Source organism: Denticeps clupeoides, chromosome 7 (assembly GCF_900700375.1).
Source record: "Denticeps clupeoides chromosome 7, fDenClu1.1, whole genome shotgun sequence".
NCBI classification, from domain to species: domain Eukaryota; kingdom Metazoa; phylum Chordata; class Actinopteri; order Clupeiformes; family Denticipitidae; genus Denticeps; species Denticeps clupeoides.
In genome coordinates this window covers 17,779,015-17,800,691 of record NC_041713.1, presented here as the reverse complement: position 1 = coordinate 17,800,691, position 21,677 = coordinate 17,779,015, and the positions used below count along the sequence as shown (strand labels likewise).

Here is a 21,677-nt window from a genome sequence, read left to right as displayed (position 1 = left end):
TTCTTCTCCTTCATCATTGTGTTTTCTTGTTTTGCTCCAGGGTAAACTTGGTGTTCCGGGCTTGCCTGGGTACCCAGGACGACAAGGAGCTAAAGTAGGAACTACATTATTTTATACATTAGCTTTTTTTTTATTCTGTAAGTGCATTTCAGCTTTGGCTGGAATTTTTTTCCCTGCTTCCCTGGTTCGTTAATATTTGAAAATTAGCCTGTTATTTATTGGACCATAAACAGCAGATAAAAACTGGTGTTTTATGAATAGCCCTTCAGAAGGCTGAGAACTATTTATTAGCGCTTTCTTAAAGCCATTGTTTGGTTATTTATGGTCAGCATGATTCAGTACTTAATTGCTGGTTAATTAAATGTAAAGGCTGATTACAGATAAATTAAACAGGCTCGTTCAATAGCTTTTGTGCGTTCCTCAGGGATCTGTAGGCTTCCCAGGTGCTGCAGGACTGGTGGGGGAGAAAGGACGCCGGGTAAGAATATTCCCAGCATTCTCCACCTGCCACATTATACATGCTGCCGTTTTGGGGTTTGATGAGTGACAACTCCTTCCTGTCTGTTTCAGGGTCCTGTCGGTCAGCCGGGAACTGAAGGGGAGAGAGGACCAAATGTGAGTGTGATCCCCAAACCAGGGCTGTAAAAATGTTCATATTTCAACATGGTTTTACTTGAATTCGAGCCTTTAGGGTCATAAAAAAAAAAAAAAAAAAAAGAACTAGGGATGTCGCGTTACTAGCATTGAAATCTGCCTCAATTAATCGTTTCATGTGTTTAAAATGAATTAACACAACCAAAGCAGCTCTGCTTTATTTATCACCTGTGTGGGGTCTGACCTATGAGACGCTGACCTCGCCCCACACTTATTTACCACAAGTGTGGGGCGAGCAGTTTCGGTGGTTCAGGGGAAACGTTGTAACACGGTTGCCAGATGGTCCTTTTGTGTTTGCTAATACATCTATCAAGTTTTGAGATAATCAGACATCGCACTCAGGAGATGGGCTTTGTACTCGACAAGCACCCGTGTAATTTGATGAGTGTCAATGACGGTAAGGGCTTATACCAATAAATGCTCTAACAGCGGCACGTTCCTGCTCCTGCAGCGCTGAGCGGTGTGTACATTTTCCCTGGCTTCAGCACACTCATGTCGTTTCGTCAGCTAATTATAAAACCCATAAACAGCGGAATCAATGGCGCTGAGGCCAGACAGTGCACAGCTGAGGGTCCCGGAGTGAACCCGGCCGAGCCTTCTGTCACAATGAAACTTCATACGCCTCTGACTTTACACGCCGAACACCGCACTCCGCACACGTACCAATAGACAACGAGAGGCTATTACAGTGATTTTATTTGCATTCAGGGCTGATATGAAACTTGGAAGGGGGGTGTGGGGGGGTGGAGAAACAGCCTCAAGCGGCTTATTGCTTTTGTAAAGTGGTTGTGATAGCGGTATGATTGAGTCCACAAATTTACATTTGCATTTACCCATTGGCCTGACGCTTTTATCCAAAGGGAGGAACAGCACTCAGGCCTCAGAACAGTGGGAGACCTTGGAGTGAGCACTGAGTGCGAAATCTTTTTAAAAGAGACAAGTAGCGGAAGGAGACCATGTTAAGAAGTACACAGTAACTGCATGCGTTACGGTTCTTAGCAGTTTGGGAGACGAGGTGTCGCCTGGGATATTCTTTGTGAAGGGGTGGAAAATATTGAATAAAAATTATGTTTCCTAATAATAAGCAACTGAGAATAAGCAATTATTCCACCAAGCTATATAATCAATTAGTGGGCTACATTTGTAAATCACAAAAAGCAACTTAAAAGCCTAATAGTTAATTGACATAGGTTAATAATGTTAAAGATATAATAAAATGTGACTTTTAATGCAACCTAGGCCTGATATAAAACAATGTATACAACGGAAACAATAGCAGCATCCATTTAATTAATTTCTCTTACCTTTCCCACAATCCTCTACACTCCTAATGACCCGTGTACACATCTCGGGACCACGGCATCTACAAAAAGGAACATGCTTACTTCTAGCGCTTTAAGTCAGGTCTTTTGACGGGGGAACTAGTGAATTTGACATTAGTGAGCCTGGCACATGTGCTACATCTCATAAAGCAGCATGAAAATATAGGCCAGCATATACGAGTAATAGTTATTGCACAGAATTAACATACTTTGACCGAATTACCAGTACGTTGTTGCACACTGTAAAGCAGTTTTTTTTCATGCGTGCTGCATGTATTTTTTTTTCCTGACCTGTTTTTGTTTGCTGAAAAGCTCTCTGGGTTTGTAAAGAACTGTTCAGAGTGGTTAAGCACATTATGTCATGTATGTTTTTCAAATGGCAGAAATCAGCGGGGTGCTGTTTTGTTCCATCTATTTGCCCCCCCCCACCTCTTAGCTGAGCAAATGGCAGGAAAAATAATCATGTTTTGCGGCGAGAGACATCAGAGGCGGAATGAAAAAAGCACACCTGCTGACCGGGACATTGGAGAGTAGGTGCACATCCTGGCCCGCCGCTGCGGCGATTCAGCACTCTTCTGCTGACATGGAAACGCCACCGCTGTAATGTTGTTGCCGCTCACAGGAGTGTCTAATTCTGGATGGCTCCAGGCTGATTACTTGTCTTTTGTTAAGGGCGCACGGGGAGGAAGAGGCATGAGGGGGCCGACAGGAAAACCAGGAGACAAGGTTAGAGAGCGTTTTTATTAGAATTTTCTTAAAACATTATAGAAAACCATTATAAAAATGACAGCACATTTTGAGCAAGATGAAGTAATTACTTAAATGACAAGCTAGGAATAGCTAGGAATTAGGTGGGTATGTTCTTGTACTAAACTATTTTGCATGGTTTGTCAGGGGGCTTCTGGACATGATGGCCCACCAGGGCCTACAGGCGACAGGGTAGGTTTGATCTCAGTGTGATGTAAACCCACCTAGACTGTGTGAAAACTGACAGTGACAGAATCCCTCCTTGGTTTATCTAACAGGGTCCCCAAGGGCTGCAAGGACAGATGGGAGAACCTGGGTCCAAGGGACCGAATGTAAGTGAGACTTGACTGGAAGGCCAGATGTAATATGTGTGCAATCATGGAACTGTGCGTATGTGTGTCTGAGTGTGTGTGTGGCAGTGACAGATTATTTTCTGTTTGTCAGGGCCCGCTAGGAAAAGACGGACTTCCTGGACATCCAGGCCAGCGGGGGGAGCCGGTGAGTCGTTCAGTAATTGTGGCTGGTGGGAGGGAAACGGGTTACGTCTGTGGTTATTTACACAGCACTCAGCTGGACATCACTCTGCTATATTCAAGATAAATTAGTTTTTAAAAAAACCTATGCTAACTGAAGGGCGATGTTGCTTATGTACATAACTGTTATTGACCCAAAGAGTGATAAAGCACAACTCAATGTAGCCATCATTAAAATAAAGTTTATTTCCCATAGCTGTCTTTTAAGGTCACACACATGAGTTTTGATTTCTTTTAGGGCTTCCAAGGGAAGACCGGTCCATCCGGACCTGTTGGGGTGGTTGGACCACAGGTAACTTAGAACAATAATGTCTACACAAACCCACAAACTTGTGCATTTATGGAGGTTCACCTTTTCAAATTTTACTTTCAAACCTCAATATTCATATATGGGACTCTGCTGAGACTCTCTCTAATGTAATTTAGGGGAAATCTGGAGAAACAGGATCCGCGGGTGACCGTGGACACCCAGGGGCTCCCGGGCCTCCAGGAGAGCAAGGTCTGCCTGGAGTAGCTGGCAAAGAGGGATCTAAGGTTTGACATCTTCACAGGCATCATTTTTTATTGTTATGACCATTTGTACTTACCGCTGCCACGTTAAAGCACAGCCAGTGTTTGAGAGATGCTTTCCCAATTAAAAACCAGTTACCCGCTGCAGTTCATCATTGCCCATACTCTCCTGTCCATTCATCATGATGAAGTGTCCCGGTGTAATGATCTTAAAGGGTGATGGATTACTCTTCATCAGCCACGTCGGCTTGCTGTGAAAGTAAGATATATGCGTCTGTGATGTCCTCGTCTCTAGGGAGACCCGGGTCCTGCTGGGGTTCCTGGGAAGAGTGGCCCTTCTGGTCGCCGCGGCTTCAGAGGGAGTCGAGGCATCCCTGGCGCCACGGTAACTCATCTGTCTGACCCGCATCTCCGGTTTCCACTATGTGACATTTGGAAGTTCTGAGGGCTACCTTTTAAAAAAGAAACCAAACATTAGGTATTGTGGGAGGAGTTGAGAGGGGATTACTCAAAAAGTTAACCAAAAAGAGCACATCAACACACACAAAGCTAACATGCTAACACAGGCTAACAAGGGGTCTATCACATAAAGTATCAACACCCACAAACGAGATCCCAATGGAGCTCCTTGCGGATCTCCGTGGACCCTGGGGACCTCCCGAAAGAGTAAGGGCCTCTGAAACACCATCTGAAGTAACTTTATAAAGGCAGTGGTGACCAATAGTCAGATGGTAGGCAGAGCTGGTAGGCTTCAACTGCTCCCACAAAGTAAACCTAAAAGAGACACAAAAACACAGCCAGCCACACAGAATGTGAGAGCATTCATCCAGGGACGTAACACTCTTTCAGATGCCTCAGAAAATGTTGTATTGATTTGTTTGTATCCTATTCTTTCACTTTAACAGAGTTCATGTTTGTGGGAATTTCCCAGACGTTACCGTGCTTCTCTCAAATTTGTATGCATGCCCCATCTGCTGACAGTGGCGTTAGGGTAAATCCAATTAGCTTCCCCAAATAAAACATAATAACTAATTGAGCCTTCACTGAGTACTGTGTTTTGCTATCTGCTTCTGAATTCAGGGTAAAGAGCTAAATGCAGACGAGAACAAGAAGGCGGTAATGCATACCCTCAGCTCTGTAGTCATCTTTTTGAGATATGGCATCATACATGCATTGGGTAACAGCCATTAGAGAGATTTTCGAGCATCTTTTTGACCACCCCATACATTCCTTTCTTCGGTAATCACAGCTTTAAGCAGCAAGACTATCCCCTTCTTCTGTATTGTGACATAATATAAAATGGATGTCCAATATCTGGAACATCCTTTTACCTGTAGGTATAAAATGTACTGTGTTTACCACTCCACAGGGCCCTGCTGGTCTGAAAGGAGGAGAGGGACCCCCTGGAGTGGCAGGAGCTGTTGTAAGTGGGATTTATTTTTCTACCACTTTGTCTCCCCCTCTCTATAAAACCTGTGTGATGCAAGAACTTTGATATGTGTGCGATGCTCAGGGAGCGACTGGGGAAAGGGGACCTGCGGGACCAGCTGGTGCCATTGGTGCTCCTGGACGTCCAGGTGGGGTTGGGCCAGCTGGGCCTATGGGAGAGAAGGGAGAACAGGTAATTTAATGAATTAATTGCAAGTCGGTGTGATACTTTGCTATACCTTCCACATGGACCCAGGTTAGAGTGGGTATGGAAAGTATTCAGACCCCCTTAAATTTTTCACTGTTATATTGCAGCTATTTTTTCCTTATTAATGTACACACAGCACCCCATATTGACAGAAAAACACATTTAGCATTTTTGCAGATTTATTAACAAAGAAAAACTGTATTCAGACCCTTTGCTCAGTATTTAGTAGAAGCTCCCTTTTGATCTAATACAGCCATGAGTTTTTTTTACACTTGGATTTGGGGAATTCTCTGCCATTCCTCTTTGCAGATCCTCTCCAGTTGTGGCAGGTTGGATGGTAAACGTTAGTGGACAGCCATTTTAGGTCTCTCCAGAGATGCTCAGTTGGGTTTAAGTCCGGGTTCTGTATCCCTGTACATGGCCGCATTGACATTTCCCTCAATTGCAACCAGTCGTCCTGTCCCTGCAGCTGCAAAACACCCCACAGCATAATGCTGCCACCACCATGCGTCAATGTTAGGACTGTATTGGACAGGTGACGAGCAGTGCCTGGTCCTTCTTTACATTTCTCGCCAAGGCTCTTCTGCCCGATAGCTCAGTTTGACCAGATGGCCAGCTCTAGGAAGGGTTCTTGTCATCTTCCATTTAAGGATTATGGAGGCCACTGTGCTCTTAGGAACCTTAAGTGCTGCAGAATGTTTTTGTAACTATGGCCAGATCTGCCACAATTCTGCCTCATGATTCTCATTTGGTCTGACGTGCATTGTGAGCTGTAAGGTCTTATAAAGACAGAAGTGTGGCTTTCTTAGTCAAGTCCAATCAGTATAATTAAACAGAGCTGGACTGAAATTAAGGTGTAGAACCCTCTCAAGGATGATCAGGGGAAATGGACAGCAAGTTAAATATACGAGTTTCACAGCAAATGGTCTGAATACTTCACTGATTCACTGTTTTTCTTTGTTAATAAATCTGCAAAATGTCAACAATTCTGTGTTTTTCTGTCAATATGGGGTGCTGTGTGTACGTTAATGATGAAAAAATGAACTTAAATGATTTTAGCAAATGGCTGCAATATAACAAAGAGTGGAAAATGTAAGGGGGTCTGAATACTTTCCCTACCCACTGTATATCACACTACATTGAACATACAGTTTACACTGGGTAGCCATATAAGTCAATACATGAAACCCAACATCCCACTAAGTCACTGTGTTCCTGTGTTGCTTGTGTGATATAATAGATTGTCTTTTTCTGTTTGTCCTGCAGGGAGAGAAGGGTCCAATTGGCCCTGCTGGAAATGATGGAATACAGGGGCCTATGGGGTTGCCAGGGGCTGCAGGCCCACTTGGACCCCCTGGAGAGGATGGGGATAAGGTACAGCCTAGAGTCAGGACCTGGTGTGTGTGTCTGTGCACTTTCGGTATTTACTTGTATTGAGATGTGTGTGTTATACTCTCTAAAGGGGGAGACTGGAGGACCTGGACAGAAAGGCAGTAAAGGGGACAAAGGAGAGGCAGTGAGTGACCAAGCCGGCAACGATCAGTTGTTTTTTAAGTAATAATGCTACAAAAGCAATATCTGGGTCTCCTGCCTGCAGTGTTGTGACCATTTTAGCAATAAATCAAAGCTTCTGTTTGTCTTCTGTATGATATATAATACCTGGATTCAGTTTGACTTCATAAGAGTCTAATATTAGGGTTGGGCTTTACAATATGTGTATGCAATAAGATGTATGCTGTTTCTTCTCAGTCTGTTCTTCCATGTCTCAATATAATTTAAATAACCTACAAACAAGTAACATATTTTTGTTCTCCAATGTTCTGGGTGACAGCAGCAATACACAGAAACATACTGTTTTATTTAATGTCTCTTTGTCAGTATAGTTAGCATAGGGAATGGCCAGCTGTTTATTGAGATATGTATATTTATACACACAAATCATAGGCCATGAAATGAGACACATTTCAGAGCTAATATTTATTGGGCACCCCAGCAGTTCTATTCTATTAATCTCTCAATATATTGTTATTTAAATGCATATATATTTATGCCTATTGTTTAATAACAATATGAATCAAAAATTAAATTTTACTTCCTGAAAATAACTACTGGTCAACGAATGCCAAATTATAATTTCATTAGAAAAATTCTAAGCATTGAAACAACTGACCTGCTATTAATTAATATAAACTTGACTTTTAACTTGTATTATTTTGTATGGTTTAGAATCTTTGATTTCAATTGCAGGGTCCTTCTGGTCCACCAGGAATCCAAGGGCCAATTGGACCACCAGGACCACCGGTACGCATTTGTATCTGCGTAAACTGTTCATGAGAGAGTGTTTGTCAATATACATCCTTGTGTAGTGTAAAGTGTATTTTTGAACCTGCTTTGTGCTGTCTGCCAAGTTACAGTGGGTGTATTCCTCAATTTGTAGCCTTCAAACTAACAAACATTTATGCAGATGAAGGACATTTTTTTTACAAAATGTAATATTCTACATGATATGCAGGACTTAATCTCCAAAATTGCATTTAACCCTGCATACGTTTCACTGTTATAATTAGGCAGAATGGTGATGCTCTGCATTTTGCCCTTGTGCATGATCATGTCTAATGCCTTGACTGAATAATACTAGACTTAGTAACAGCACTGATCTGTAATGATTTGCTGTTTTAGGGTGCGGATGGGGAGTCGGGGCCCAGGGGCCAGCAGGGAATGTACGGCCAGAAAGGTGATGAAGGGCCTAGGGGGTTTATGGGGGCCACAGGTCCAGCAGGACTTCAGGTAAATACTTGCTTCTGTTTTCTGTTGCCTGCTTTGCCGCTGTTGCAGCTGGGGGTTGCTGCAAAGTGTCTCTAACTGATGTTCTTTCTCCCTACAGGGAATGCCCGGACCCCCAGGAGAGAAGGGAGAGAGTGGTCACGTGGGGTTGATGGTAAGAGCAGCTCGGACCACGTTTTTTGGAACAGTCCTAATCTGGTTTTGGTTGGTCTCTGAATTATTTATGATTTATGAATTATGCACAATAGCTACTTTTGCTCATGTGACATGCAATGCAAAATTTTGATTTTTTTTTTGGGGGGAGGAAACAAAGCCATACAGTTATATTTTTGGGGGAAAGCCGGTACATACATTAGACGGCAGAATTCAGACAGCACTGCGTCGCTGCGCCGGACTCCTGCTGAGCAAGATTGTGAGCGAGGAGGGACTGAGGCCCGCACCGGGGACAGCACTCTGGGATGGGGACAGGGACGAGGATGAAATGAGCATCTCCGAGGAGAGCTCCACTTTGAGGAGCCGGTGATGCACAGTCCTGCTTTTTGGAGGAGGAAGACAGCGTGACAGCCGGTAATCAGATTACCCTGAGCCCTGGGTGTCTAATGAGCATTCTCCTTTGTGACAGTCTCCTCGGAAAGCTGTCAACCATGAAGGAATGCAAAACAAGATCCTCAATGGCTCGACATTCAGCGAGATCACCAAGTGCATCAAAATGGAACAAAAACAAAAGGAGGGGGACCTCATTGGGAAAGTCAAAGCATAGTATTAACACTTAGGAACAGGGTATTTCCTGCTGATAATTTGGACTAGAGCTCTATTTTACCCACTTATTTTTACTAGGTCTCTGGTAATCTTATCTAATTGCATCTAATAAAATGTCAAGAGTTTGCTGAGGCGAAGGCTAAAAGAAAAACCCAGAGGGGGCTTTAAAAAAACTGGAGCAGAAGTCTTGAGGAAAACAGAAAAGAAAATAATTTGATTTGTTCAGAAATGTCTAGTAGGACATAGTTCAAAATCTCTTCCTGCCTGAATTACATGGAGATTTACAAGGATAAAAGTGAAGTGATTATTTTGTCATTCTGATACACAGCAAGCATAGCACAACAAAAGGTGTCCTCTGCATTTACCTCTTCAACCTTAATGAGCAGTGGGCAGCCATGACATGTGCCCGGGGACCAGTGTGTGGGGACGGTGCTTTGCTCAGTGGCACCTCAGTAGCATCTTGGCGGATCAGTAAAAAAACGTCTGATCTGTAAGATGATGGCAATTTTGAAGGCCAATGCCATGATTGTTCATAAAAGTACTGGCAATATAAAAACAGTTACAACAATTTTTCCATGTAATTCCATGGATATAAAAAGCAATCATTTGTATGGTCTGATAAGATTACACACTGAAACATTTGACCCTGATTTTGAAAGACACGCTTGAGACCAACCCATTACAGCTCATCACTCAAGAACCACAACACCATCCAGAGTGCCATATAAAGTGGGCTTATTTTCTTCTTCTGGGCGTCTGTCTGGTCTGTGTGGAAGTGATAATGGAAAGCTCAACCTTTACCCATTCTCTAGGAGAAAGCTGAGACTGCAGAGCCCTACACTGATGGAGTGGAAGATTGTTTCATGTGCCTGTGTGTGAATAACAGTGCGACGTCTAATGCCTGCCGTACCTGTGAGCCATTATCACCGCCCTGCACTGTAGTTATGTGTCAACTCTCTCCTTCTAACCGGCCACATACTGTGGCAGCCGGAAGTAAGAGTCTTTGTGTCATCTGGGAGGGGGTGTGACTCTTCCTGATGACGTGAGGTCAATTTGATAAAGGGCTCCCTGTCCATTCTCAACCACGCGGCAGCCGACAGAAAAGCGCCGGGATCTCGGTGATACACAGAGTGCCCGAGTGCAGCATCGGGAGAACCATTACCACATTAGAGCCCAGAGCGTGTGGCGGAAACAGTGAAATGTAATGGGTGTAATGGCCTGTCACTGTCTTGTCACCGGGATATGAGACCCACTAGGATTTGACCCCTGTTGACTGTAGTTGGCCATAATGACCCATGCAGTGCTCTAATTAATCAGAATCTGAAATCCTGTTGCAGGGTCCACCTGGACAACATGGCCCAAGGGGTCCACAGGGACCAATCGGTGGAGAGGTGGGTATCCTAAATCCTAAATATTTATATCAGTCCCCCCGCAGGGATAGGTACAACTCATGGAGTGAAGTCATGGTGCAGTAATGGAGAGGATTCGGAATTACATTCACCCGGGACTCTTTCTGCAGTTCCACAATAAAGCCAGTCATCTTGTTCACCTCTCTCCCACTCTTCTCTGCCCCTGTGAATCTTCAGTGGACTTTTAACGTGTAAATTATTAACCAGCATTAGAGTATAATCCTACTCTGACAGTTATATTTACCTCCCGATTAATGATTTAAGTGCACTAGACTTATACTTCCCTGCGAGGGAGTTTTATATTTACCTCTATTAATGGCGGCCTCTCAACATCTCTCACATTTGAATAATTAAAAGAGCCGTGGCCGGCACACCAGCAACTCCAGCAGCAGAGGTACAGAAGAGTAAGGCCCTTTGTAGCTTGAAGGCCAAAGTACTGTTGTGTGGTTGCTCTAACAAGGCTAAAATGTGTTTTGACCCCCCCAGGAATAAAAAAACGTACTCAATTTGTAATCAATTAAATGTACAAAACAATAAAAACGTCTGCTATTTCTACATAAATGGTGCAGGATGTAATACGAAGGGCAAATGGAGTATTATCTTTAAGTAGCATGCTTTCAACATGCTCTAAGAGACCTGTAGACTATAACATAATTATATAGAGTAATGCACAATTTGCATATTTTGACCTAGTGAGCACTCACCAGTGTGTCCATCTGCAGTAATTTCATTCATGGCCTCTAATGGTTCTTCATCAGTGAAATCAATAATGCAAACACCCAAACACAAGATTTCTTGTCTGTCAGGGGGCCCAAGGGATGCCTGGTGGAGTGGGTCAGCCTGGAACTGTGGGAGAAAAGGTATGGGATGTGTGTGAAATCACATTTCTGAGGCATCAAGGCTGTTTAATATACCGAGACAGCTTCTGTGTGTGTATGTGTGGTATCAAGTGGGTAGTCTTACCTCACTCTGTTGTTCTGTGTGTGAAGGGTGAAGATGGCGAGGCGGGTAATCCAGGGATTGTTGGCGAGATCGGGGCACCTGTGAGTTTTAGACCCTCCCCCACATACATACATGTTCTTCAGCCTGGCACATCTGTACATTTTCTTTTCTCACCTCTCTCATGTCTTCCCTAACCGAAGGGAGAGAAAGGCGAAGTGGGGGAGAAGGGTGACACCGGTCCCCCCGGAGCTGCTGGACCCCCGGGAATCAGAGGCCTCCCTGGAGAAGACGGACCTAAAGGAAACCCTGTGAGTCTGGTTTTCCCGCTCTCCGTCAACAAAGTGTATTTCCCCCCCAGCCAGTGACCGTCTGTCACGAATTCCCCTGTAAAACACCCGTTTCTTCATAGGGTCCTATTGGATTCCCTGGAGACCTGGGCCCCCCCCGGCGAATCAGGAGTGAATGTGAGTAACGAGAGAAAACACATAAGACCACTCCCAACACCTAATTGAGATAAAGCGCTTCCTCATTCCCAAGATAACTGAGGGCTACTTCATGTTAATGTGACTAACAGGGTGTTGATGGCGTACTGGGAGCAAAGGGTGATAATGGCGAACCTGGCAAAGCTGTAAGTGTTTACGACGGCGTGCATACACACTTGTACACGCACAAGTACATGATGAGAATGTGGAGCAGTCTCCACATGAAAAGACAATATGTCTCATGAGCAGCTGGCACCCCATAATATTATTCATGTATGTGTTTATTTTTATTTGTTATGATAAATTGGCCTATCGCTGTGCAATTTACAAGTGCGTCTAAAAGAAATTACACATTTTAAAAATTGTTTTTGTAACATACAGATAAACCTTCAACCATAAAATGTTGTTTTCATTAGATATAAAGTGAAAGATTTGCTTCTTTAATGCTAATAGCACATCAGAATCTCAGATGAGTAGAATGTTACTAATATTTAATCAAAAGAAGCTTAAACACTACCAACATGTCCAACTTTAGAAAAGTGTCTTGATTTATATGATTTTCCAAAGCTTTCTTAGCACTGAGAAACTACACTTGACTTATTCTGTTCTAATATTTGCTTTCCACAGGGACCACTAGGGGCCTCTGGAGAACCTGGCCCTCCTGGCCCTCCAGGGAGGAGGGTACGTTTGCAAAATTAGTAGGGGTGTGACGAGATGCCGAACCCCACCTTATATAAGCAAGATCTTGTATATCTTGTATATATTTTGTCATGCACAAAGTAGCCCTGTGAAGCAGCATCCAGCAGCAGTCAGCCTGTCTTCTGACGTAAACACACAAGAAGCCCCCACCACTTTTGAGTAATTTGTTTGGCATCTATTTGGTTCCTCAGTAGAACTAATATTTATTTGTCAACAATGATATGACCGTTGGAGGAGAACTCCAAGTTATCATTTAAATTTATTGCATTTATGAGACGCCCTTATCCAGAGCACCTTACAATCAGTAGTTAGAGGGAGACACTCAGGGCTAAGTGTCTTGCTCAGGGACACAATGGTAGTATCATCTATTTGAGTGTCTAACCCACTAGGCTCCTTCCATCAATTTAACTGTACGGGTGTGTGGCCCAAAGTTAGAAAAATCAGTCACTCAAGCCCATCGTGTTGTTGTGAGTGAGAAACCAGGATTGGAGGAGATGCCCTCTGTTTAGTATTGACTCAATGTGAATCTTTTAACATCTGTCACAATGGAAATGGTGCAGGAAAATCTAGACCCTGATTGGCAGTTTATGCACAGAAGTCTGGCATGTATGGTTGAGTAAAAATGCCTGAAGTTAGTCATTGTAATTGACCTGAATTTAATTGCGATCGTATACTTGCCCTGCACTCATTCACTGAAAATTGTCTCGTTTCGTTTTCATCAACTTGAATTGTCTTGTGAGTTGAGCTGCGGGTCTTGTCACACCCCCAATAATTGGGTGAGCAAACATTCAGATAGTAGTGTGACTTTGGTTATACACACCCAATGTCAGTCCTGGCCAAGCAGGTGCCATTGGTGGGATTTACCTGTCAGGGGTTTTAATGCTGTGGCTCATTGTTGAATGATCTCATATCTTTTTAAACAGTTTACTCTTGAAAGTACCCTCAAGTTGTAATAAATGTAGTGACCACAAAGTCTGACATTTTCTCCCATAGTCACTTTGTGATAGTTGCTTAATTTTCTTTCTTGAAAATACTTTACTTTTCAGTCAGCAGTTATTTCCTTTATTCCTTTTAATAAATAAAACACACATTATTATTTATTGTTTATAATTTAATTATTAAATTATTTATATTGTGGTACATTTTTATAACAATATTATTACTATTATTTATATTATTATTATTATTAATCAAGTCTATGGCAGCATGTAAACAATTTATGAATCTATTAACATTTTATAGGAGATTTATGCCATTTCTAGAACCTGCAGGCATATTGGAAAAAGGTCCGATCACACATTATACGGTATGGACTTTATGTTGTATAAAATAGCCTGCTGTTTTCATCACAGGCTGCCATTATTGAATTATATAGTTCATTATATGAAAGAGCATTAATGTCAGCTCTGTTCTCATAATATTCCTTTGGCACTTCAGATGAACAATAAAGTTCTCTTATTCAGCAAGATTTTATGCCAATTGATGCTGGCGCTTTGTCATATATTCTCATGAAGCCGCCTTTTCTTCTGTTTCCTTTTAAAATGAACATGTTGGGTGAAAGTGTTTAAACTACTTTGGGATAGCAAGACTGAAGTATGGATGCTCATTGTCCTGTTAGGGTCATATTGGTCCTGGAGGAAAAGAAGGGAAGCAGGGCAGGAAAGGTGGAAAGGTAAGAACAAGCGCAGTCCCGTAAACATCCTTGTCATCTACTCTTTCGTCAACTCACTCACTGTCCTGACTGTGATACAGGGAGCATCCGGTGCTGAAGGAGCACCAGGGAAGGCAGGACCTGTTGGACCTCAGGGTCATCCAGGAAGGCCGGGTCCAGAGGGTCTGCGTGGGATCCCAGGTGCAGCGGTGAGTGCCGAATGCTGGAGGTTGAGAATTAGCTGAGAATTGATTTTTTTTTAGATGGTGCAGTGAGGCAGCCTGTACTGATCACCACATTTTGCCTGCAGGGTGAACAAGGTCTGAACGGACCACCTGGGCAAACAGGACCCCCAGGACCCATGGTAGACAATCCGCAATGTCTCATTCATAATTAATGACCTTAAACCAGAGGTTTTACACTTGTTATATAAAAAAACCCCACAACACTGACTTCATCAGGCTCAACTTGATCATTTTTGGTATTTCACAGGGTCCTCCAGGACTGCCAGGTTTGAGGGGAGACCCAGGCCAGAAGGGTGAGAAGGTGAGCTGACCACCTCATACACTATAATTACGCTGCCATATTTACTCAAAGTGTTGTGAGAAATTAGTCCTCCTCTTCGAATGCTACTCTTTTTCACCGCTCCAGGGCCACGGTGGCCTGATTGGTCTCATTGGTCCACCGGGAGAGATGGGAGAGAAAGGAGACAGGGGCCTGCCTGGCAATCAAGGTTCTCAAGGCACCAAAGGAGACGAGGCAGGCTGTCATACTTCAAATAGAGCACTGATGTGTTTATTCTTGTAATTTGTTGCTTTGGTAATGCTCGTGTTCTCTTTCTTCTTATCCATAGGGAATTGTGGGGCTCCAGGGCCCCACTGGACCACCGGGACCACCTGGATTGTCTGTAAGTAAAACTTAACATAGTAAATGTTAACACAATACTCAACAATTGAAATTTGAATATTTCGTACAACCAGTAAACATGCAATAAATCAACTTCAAACAATTTGTACTAAACACTACTGTTATAAAGTGATTGTCACATGTGATACACAGCAGCACAGCACACGGTGCACACAGTGAAATTTGTCCTCTGCATTTAACCATCACCCTGAGTGAGCAGTGGGCAGCCATGACAGGCGCCCGGGGAGCAGTGTGTGGGGACGGTGCTTTGCTCAGTGGTACTTTGGCAGATCAGGATTCGAACTGGCAACCTTCTGATTACGGGGCCGCTTCCTTAACCGCTAGGCCACCACCGACCCCTACTGCGTGGGAGGCACAAAAAATGCAGTGTTGTTATTGTACTGATATACAGTACATGTTCAATGAGAAATTATGAGTCTTAGAAGATTCAGAATTAAGCTTAATAGCAGTTTGTGACTAATCTTGTAGCTTGTTCCTCATCTGTCCCAATCATCCTTCACCTCACTCTTTCATTCTTTTCCGTCGACAGGGTGCTATTGGTCAGAAGGGATCCAAAGGGGAGCAGGTACCTGCCTCGTTTCTCCTGTAATCTCACCATTTCCATTCCCGCCGCACACCACACCGCCATATACACGCTGTGTGGACAGCATTGTGCCAGATTTCCAGTTTGTCTATATTAGTTTTTTGAGGCTCTGGAATTGGTGTGTGGAGATATGAAAACTGTCAGTCTGTTTTATGAGCTGAGCAGAGGGCCTAATCCAGGAGAAATCTCATGAGATATATCTCTCAAAAAAAGCAATGAAGAGCAGTATCTTGTGAAGCTGATCTTCTCCCCCTTTCCTTTGCCAGGGCTCTGTTGGACCTAGAGGAGACAATGGGCTTGCTGGGCCCCCGGGACCTCCTGTAAGTTCACAGAAGCATGTGTTCTGGTGTCTTTCGCATATTACTGCCCCTTGCCTCTCTTGAAGCCCATTCTGACAAGAAAATGCACAAGAAAAAAAATTAGCAGAGGGGATCAATAGAGGAAAGCAGACATAGAGCTTCTGTATAATCTCTGCACTCCTCTCCATTTGTTCCCTTCAGGGACCTCCCGCCACTATGATCGAGCCGCTGCCCATTCAAGAGGACCGGCGGAAGAAGCGCAGGCACTCTCAGCGCGTTCAGCCAGCAGCCGAGGAGCAGGAGGAGCTGGAGGAGCAGGAGGTAGAGGAGGTCCTGCAGGGCGATCAGCCTCTGGAGGACGCTGATGGCTTGGAGGAGGTGCTGGCCTCCCTCAACTCCATGAAGACAGAGGTGGAACTGATGAGGAAGCCGCTCGGCACATTCGAGAGCCCCGCCCGCACCTGCAAGGAGCTCATGATGTGCCATCCGGATTACAAAGACGGTTAGACCCGCTGTGAAGCCAGCAGATGCTGCTGCGGACGGTGGACCTGATACCCAGCATGTTACCTGCTTTTGCATCACCCTTAATATTCCCGGCCAACGCAGCACACTCACTTCAGTTTCGCTATACAGCAGAGTCAAATAGGACTTAATGTATTGGAGATTTAATTTGTGCATTTAACTGGAGCATTAGTACATTAAGTATGTAAACAGTGAAAATATGTGCGTTATGTAGTGTAATATACTTTGTTTATGACAAATGCCCACAGATGGCACTGTGATGATGCGCTGTACATTCATGCCGTATGTCTGGCCTCCTTCAGGGGATTACTGGATTGATCCAAATCAGGGCTGCCACAGAGACTCCATCAGGGTTTACTGCAACTTCACTGCCCAGGGAGAGACCTGCCTGTTCCCAGACAAGAAGATCGAATCGGTAAATCTCGGGCAGCACACACATCATGCACATCACACTCAGTCTCACGCTTAAGACATTCATGGAGTCTGTCTAACACTGATCAACCCTCTCCACACAACCCGACAGGTTAAGATGGCTGCCTGGAATCGAGAGAAGCCCGGCAGCTGGTTCAGCCAGTACAAGAAGGGTAGAAAGGTGTGTGTTTTCAGGAACAAACCTGGGCCTGACAGGCATCCAACACATGAGATCAACATGTGTAAATATATATATATAAATTAAAACTTTTTTGTTTTTACATTTTTTTTTACATTTTTGACTCATCCTTCCAAAACACTTTTCTAGTCATATGGAAAAAACAGATGGTAGCTACACTAAAAAGGCTGAGTGTTGTGTATCATGACAGTTGCTCTACTCATTCTTTCTAGTCTAGGCTTAAATTAGCTTTGGGTGGCTTTGTGATAACGCCCCAAGATCATATGGGGCTCGGTGGGGTGTTCAAAATAGGCCAGTATCTGTTGAACTCAGTAAGTCATTAATCCCTTCTTCATCCAGGAAGATCCCTGGTTCAGCCCTCACACATTAAAGAGCTATGGTGTAAAGATGTGCATATGACAGTCCCATTGTCTTTGAGGATATGAATAATTCAAGAAGTTTGCCATTGCCTTCCAACATCTGTGTGCGTGTTGTGTATTACTCTATTTATGGAAACACAGATTCCCTGAAAAAAAGACATCACCAACCTTGAGAGGAGACTCCCATGGGAGTTAAAACATACAAGAAATATGGATTTAAGCTTAAAATAGGAAAACCATTTTGGTTTGTTGGTTCCTACGTTAAGAAGAAATAATAACTAATGGGGGGGGTGATAAATAGTAAAGTCATTACATTTTTAACAAAACAAGATACAGGCAAAAAAGTACATGTTACATCTGAGTCCTAGACATGAAATATGAAATATGTGAGTATATGCATTTACCATTAGATTATGAATCTGCCTTATGAATCTAGATTACGATAATGAGTCATGTGCTTGGCCTACTCCAGTTCTCCTACATCGATGCTGATGGAAGTCCAGTCCCGGTGGTCCAGCTGACCTTCCTCAAGCTGCTCAGCGCCACGGCCAAGCAGACCTTCACATACCACTGCCAGAACTCAGTCGGCTGGTTCGACCAAAACACCCGCAGCCACAAGCACGCCGTGCGCTTCCTCGGGAGCAACGATGAGGAGATGACGCCGTCCAGGTCTCCCTTCATTCAGGCTGTCTACGATGGCTGCCAGGTGACAAAGCTGCTTTGTTACACCGTTCTGCTGTCTCAGTCAGTCACTGTGCCCAAAGACTGTTTTGCTCACACTGTTCTGTTCTTCTGCCCTCAGTCTCACAGTGGCCATGAGTGGACGCTGCTGGAGATCGACTCTCCGAGTTCCGAACTACTTCCAATAGTCGATGTGGCTCCCTCTGACTTTGGGAACAGCAATCAGAAGTTTGGATTCCAGGTTGGCCGTGTGTGCTTTAATGGTTAAACCTCAGCCATGCGCTGAGCCACCTTTCAGCTAGAAGCCTTCTTTTTTGCCACACAAACAATATTTATTTTGTATTTTTTGTGGTTATCTGGTGGCCTTGTGGCTTATTTTCTCTGACTTTGGAGCTACCAGTGATTGCCAAATGTGGACGTCTCGTGAAAAGAAGATCCGAGGACTGAAAGCATTCTCATGGGATGAAATAACCACATTTATCAAAGGGAACTCTTCCAATTAGACCTGAAATTGAGTTGTTAATATTATTGTTTTGCTTTTTTTTAACTTTATTTCCACATATTGATCTCTATTGAGTTTTATTGACATGGCTCACTGTATTTATTGGACTCCTCCACCTGGCACAAAGATTTAAATGATTTACATTTCCCCTTGTTTAATATATGAAACAGGAATTCCGTGTTGATTTAATTGAATTTGCCAATTGAGGGATTTGACTGCAGGAGAAGGTCACAGAAGCCAAGTTTTACTTCAAAGACCAAACACAGTTACTGAATATGGGCTCATTCCTTTGTGCTTTGTGCATGCAGCGTTGCTGATTTCTCATTGGCTAACAGGAAATGTGCGTCGACTGTGCAGCTCTATGAGTCGCCATGTCTGTTTACCGCATCGGGTAAAACAAAACACTTTCCTGTATCTTATTAATATTTTACGTACTTTGTTCTCAGAAAGGTCTACTGCATTTTTAAATGCATTCATTTTTTTCCATACTGTACCGTTAACCACATCACTAATGAGACCCACTTTTATGCATTTTTCAGGCAATTTGTTTCTGATCCTTTTTTGTTGTTGACTGCCCTTTTTCCCCTCATGTGGTTATTTGTGTGTCGCATTTGTTGTACAAAGGTATCCTACTGCTGTGGTGCTAAAGAGAGTGTTTTGTTCTTGTCATTTAAATTTTGTATGTCTCGGGGGCATATTGATGGGTGCAGCAGGAGGGGTGCTGGTGGTGCTTAAGAGCCAAATGCACACTGGGAACAAGGCTCTTCAGCCTTGGCCATCTTGAGTCCGGGTGGGACCAGGTCTCACGGTGCTCTGGTCAGAGACCTGCAGACTCCCTCTACATTTGTTAAAACTGCTGACCTTCTTCTGAGCCCCATCCTGCTCCACAGTGTACAGTGTCTGTGGTACTAATTTTATATGCTGTACAGTTATTCTGACATATGAATTAAATCGGTGGTGTGACAAAAAGTTAAAATAAAAAATGTATTTGTAAATGTTTGCTGTGTACATTTTGAACAAAGAATGGTTAAGAAAGTGTATGTGTGGAGGTGTGCTTGAGACTTGGTTGAGAGCATTTTGTGAGTGTGTGTGTGTGTGTGTGCGAATTAGTGGTCGGTAATCAGCAGCCCGCCCACCACACAACAAGCGTAATCAGCGCTGATTACCTCCCCACTTCATTTATTTCAATTAAAGTGCATTTCCTTCCTCGGGAGAGGGGCAGAGGGGAAGAGGCAGAATTACTGTACAGATGGGAACACGGGAGACGGGGCCGGTAATGAAACCAGGAATCAGGAGAGAGCCCCTGAGATGTTTCTCCTCTCATTTTGCACAGGAAATCAATAAAACAGGACAGGGATTTAGTGGAGCAGATTTTGTACATAACTCGGTTCCTTTTATTCTTTTGCACCTCTACGTTCCAGACAAGATGCAGGTATTTCATGCAGAGGAACGTCTTAGTTTCATGGTCGGTGGTGGGGAGAGATAGTTTCTCTCCTCAAGGTTAAACTCGGCGAGGAAGAAGAAGAAGAAGAGAAAACTGGTTGTATTTTTCACCTCCTTCTACTTTTGTTCAACTCAATCAAATTTTAACTGTATCTTAAGCTCCTGCTTCAGAAAAGGTCACTGCAGGCTGCAGCAGCGGAATAACGATGAAGCCAAAGTGCCTCTTGACTGACAGACGGCTGCAGGTGATTTTTTTCTGGGCTGAAATGGTTTCCACTGCGTGTGTGTCTTTGATGAGTCTGGGTCCAGTCATCTGCTGATGTTGAGGACGATGTGGGGGGTGTGTCTGCTGACCCCTCTCCATCTGTCTGTGTGTTTGTACCCTGTGATGCTTCGGAGCCTCTTCTTTTTTCACTCACACATTCACTCTCATCTGGACTACAGTACTGTAGTAAACGTCGGAAAGCAGACACACCCCCGCACTCCCCCTGCCCCGCCCGCACTCGCGTCATTAAAAGCGACCTCTGGCCCCGCAGCACATGGTGGTAATGCTGCCCTTCTATGTGTGTGCAGCTCTCTGCCCTCAGCCTCCCCTCAGCCGTGTGACATTGATTCTAACCAGGCTGAGCGTGTCACCATAGCACTATGAGAAATGAACAAATTAAACCGACATTCAGATTAATGGCCGCGCCCGAGACGGAGACAGGAGCAGAGCAGGAGGGTAGAGTGCCGATGAAAAAGTACTTATCCCCTTGGATTTTCTTATATTGAATAAAGGAATATGGTGTAATGCACAAAAATTGAATTTTTTCAATTTATTACTAAATGTATTTAACTTTGCAGGATTTACCATTGAGAGTACTAGTGCATCTAAAAAAATGAGAATATGGGCAATAAGTATATTTGTTTCTGGGTTTTCAATATGGGAATCCTACAACACTTAGTATTCAGTGTGTAAATGAAAATACTTGTGACACTATTGTGAATCCTTTTTTATTGATATTTTAATAATTTGATATTCAAATCATCACTATAAAATTTTTCTACAATTAGTTTAAATAAACACCTATTTCCCAATATTGTAATTTTCTGAGACCCAATTGTGTGTTAAGTCCTGCTAGTGCTGTAATTTTCTCCTTTTACAAAATAATTTGAGCTCAATCAGATTTGACGAGTTCCGTTGGTGAAGAACAATTTTCAATTCCTGCCACTGGTTCTCATCTGGACTTTAGGTCTCTGCTACGGTAGATTATTGGATTAGTGTAGATTTTTTTTCTCCAGGAAATGATTGTCCTGTGTGAAGAGCAATCTTCTATCCAGTCACACCTCCATGCAGAAGGTCTGAAGGTGTCCCATTCCCCCACAATTTCTCAACTCATGGCTCCAGCCCATTTTTGTCCACCATTTCATTCTAGCTGCAGACACAAGCATCACATCATGTACTGAAGAGTCAAAACCAGATGCAAGACACAAACCTCAGACCTTTTTATGATCAGCAACCTTCATTTCTCCAAGAAACTTTATCTTGACTGTAAGATTGGGTGTCGCAGGACCATGCTTTTGTTTTGCATAGCGACCGTCTAAAAGAAGAAATGTGACATTCCTGTGCCAATTGTTGTGCAT

General features: G+C 43.5%; 1 protein-coding gene across 1 annotated transcript in view; it reads left to right on the top strand.

Annotated features, from left to right (window-relative positions):
• The window catches only part of col5a3a (collagen, type V, alpha 3a), a 53,120-nt gene extending 33,514 nt beyond the window's left edge, over positions 1–19,606 (top strand). The window contains 38 exon segments of the mRNA XM_028985804.1: positions 41–94; positions 425–478; positions 571–615; positions 2,649–2,702; positions 2,871–2,915; positions 3,002–3,055; positions 3,168–3,221; positions 3,495–3,548; positions 3,683–3,790; positions 4,062–4,151; positions 5,136–5,189; positions 5,280–5,387; positions 6,669–6,776; positions 6,865–6,918; positions 7,650–7,703; positions 8,082–8,189; positions 8,287–8,340; positions 10,283–10,336; positions 11,161–11,214; positions 11,344–11,397; positions 11,497–11,604; positions 11,706–11,735; positions 11,737–11,760; positions 11,871–11,924; positions 12,406–12,459; positions 14,096–14,149; positions 14,230–14,337; positions 14,439–14,492; positions 14,621–14,674; positions 14,780–14,887; positions 14,982–15,035; positions 15,585–15,620; positions 15,905–15,958; positions 16,139–16,439; positions 16,762–16,874; positions 16,983–17,051; positions 17,901–18,134; positions 18,231–19,606. Coding sequence (XP_028841637.1) covers positions 41–94; positions 425–478; positions 571–615; positions 2,649–2,702; positions 2,871–2,915; positions 3,002–3,055; positions 3,168–3,221; positions 3,495–3,548; positions 3,683–3,790; positions 4,062–4,151; positions 5,136–5,189; positions 5,280–5,387; positions 6,669–6,776; positions 6,865–6,918; positions 7,650–7,703; positions 8,082–8,189; positions 8,287–8,340; positions 10,283–10,336; positions 11,161–11,214; positions 11,344–11,397; positions 11,497–11,604; positions 11,706–11,735; positions 11,737–11,760; positions 11,871–11,924; positions 12,406–12,459; positions 14,096–14,149; positions 14,230–14,337; positions 14,439–14,492; positions 14,621–14,674; positions 14,780–14,887; positions 14,982–15,035; positions 15,585–15,620; positions 15,905–15,958; positions 16,139–16,439; positions 16,762–16,874; positions 16,983–17,051; positions 17,901–18,134; positions 18,231–18,377 — 2,970 coding nt within the window. The 3' untranslated portion in view covers positions 18,378–19,606.
• Positions 19,607–21,677: the final 2,071 nt, after the last annotated feature.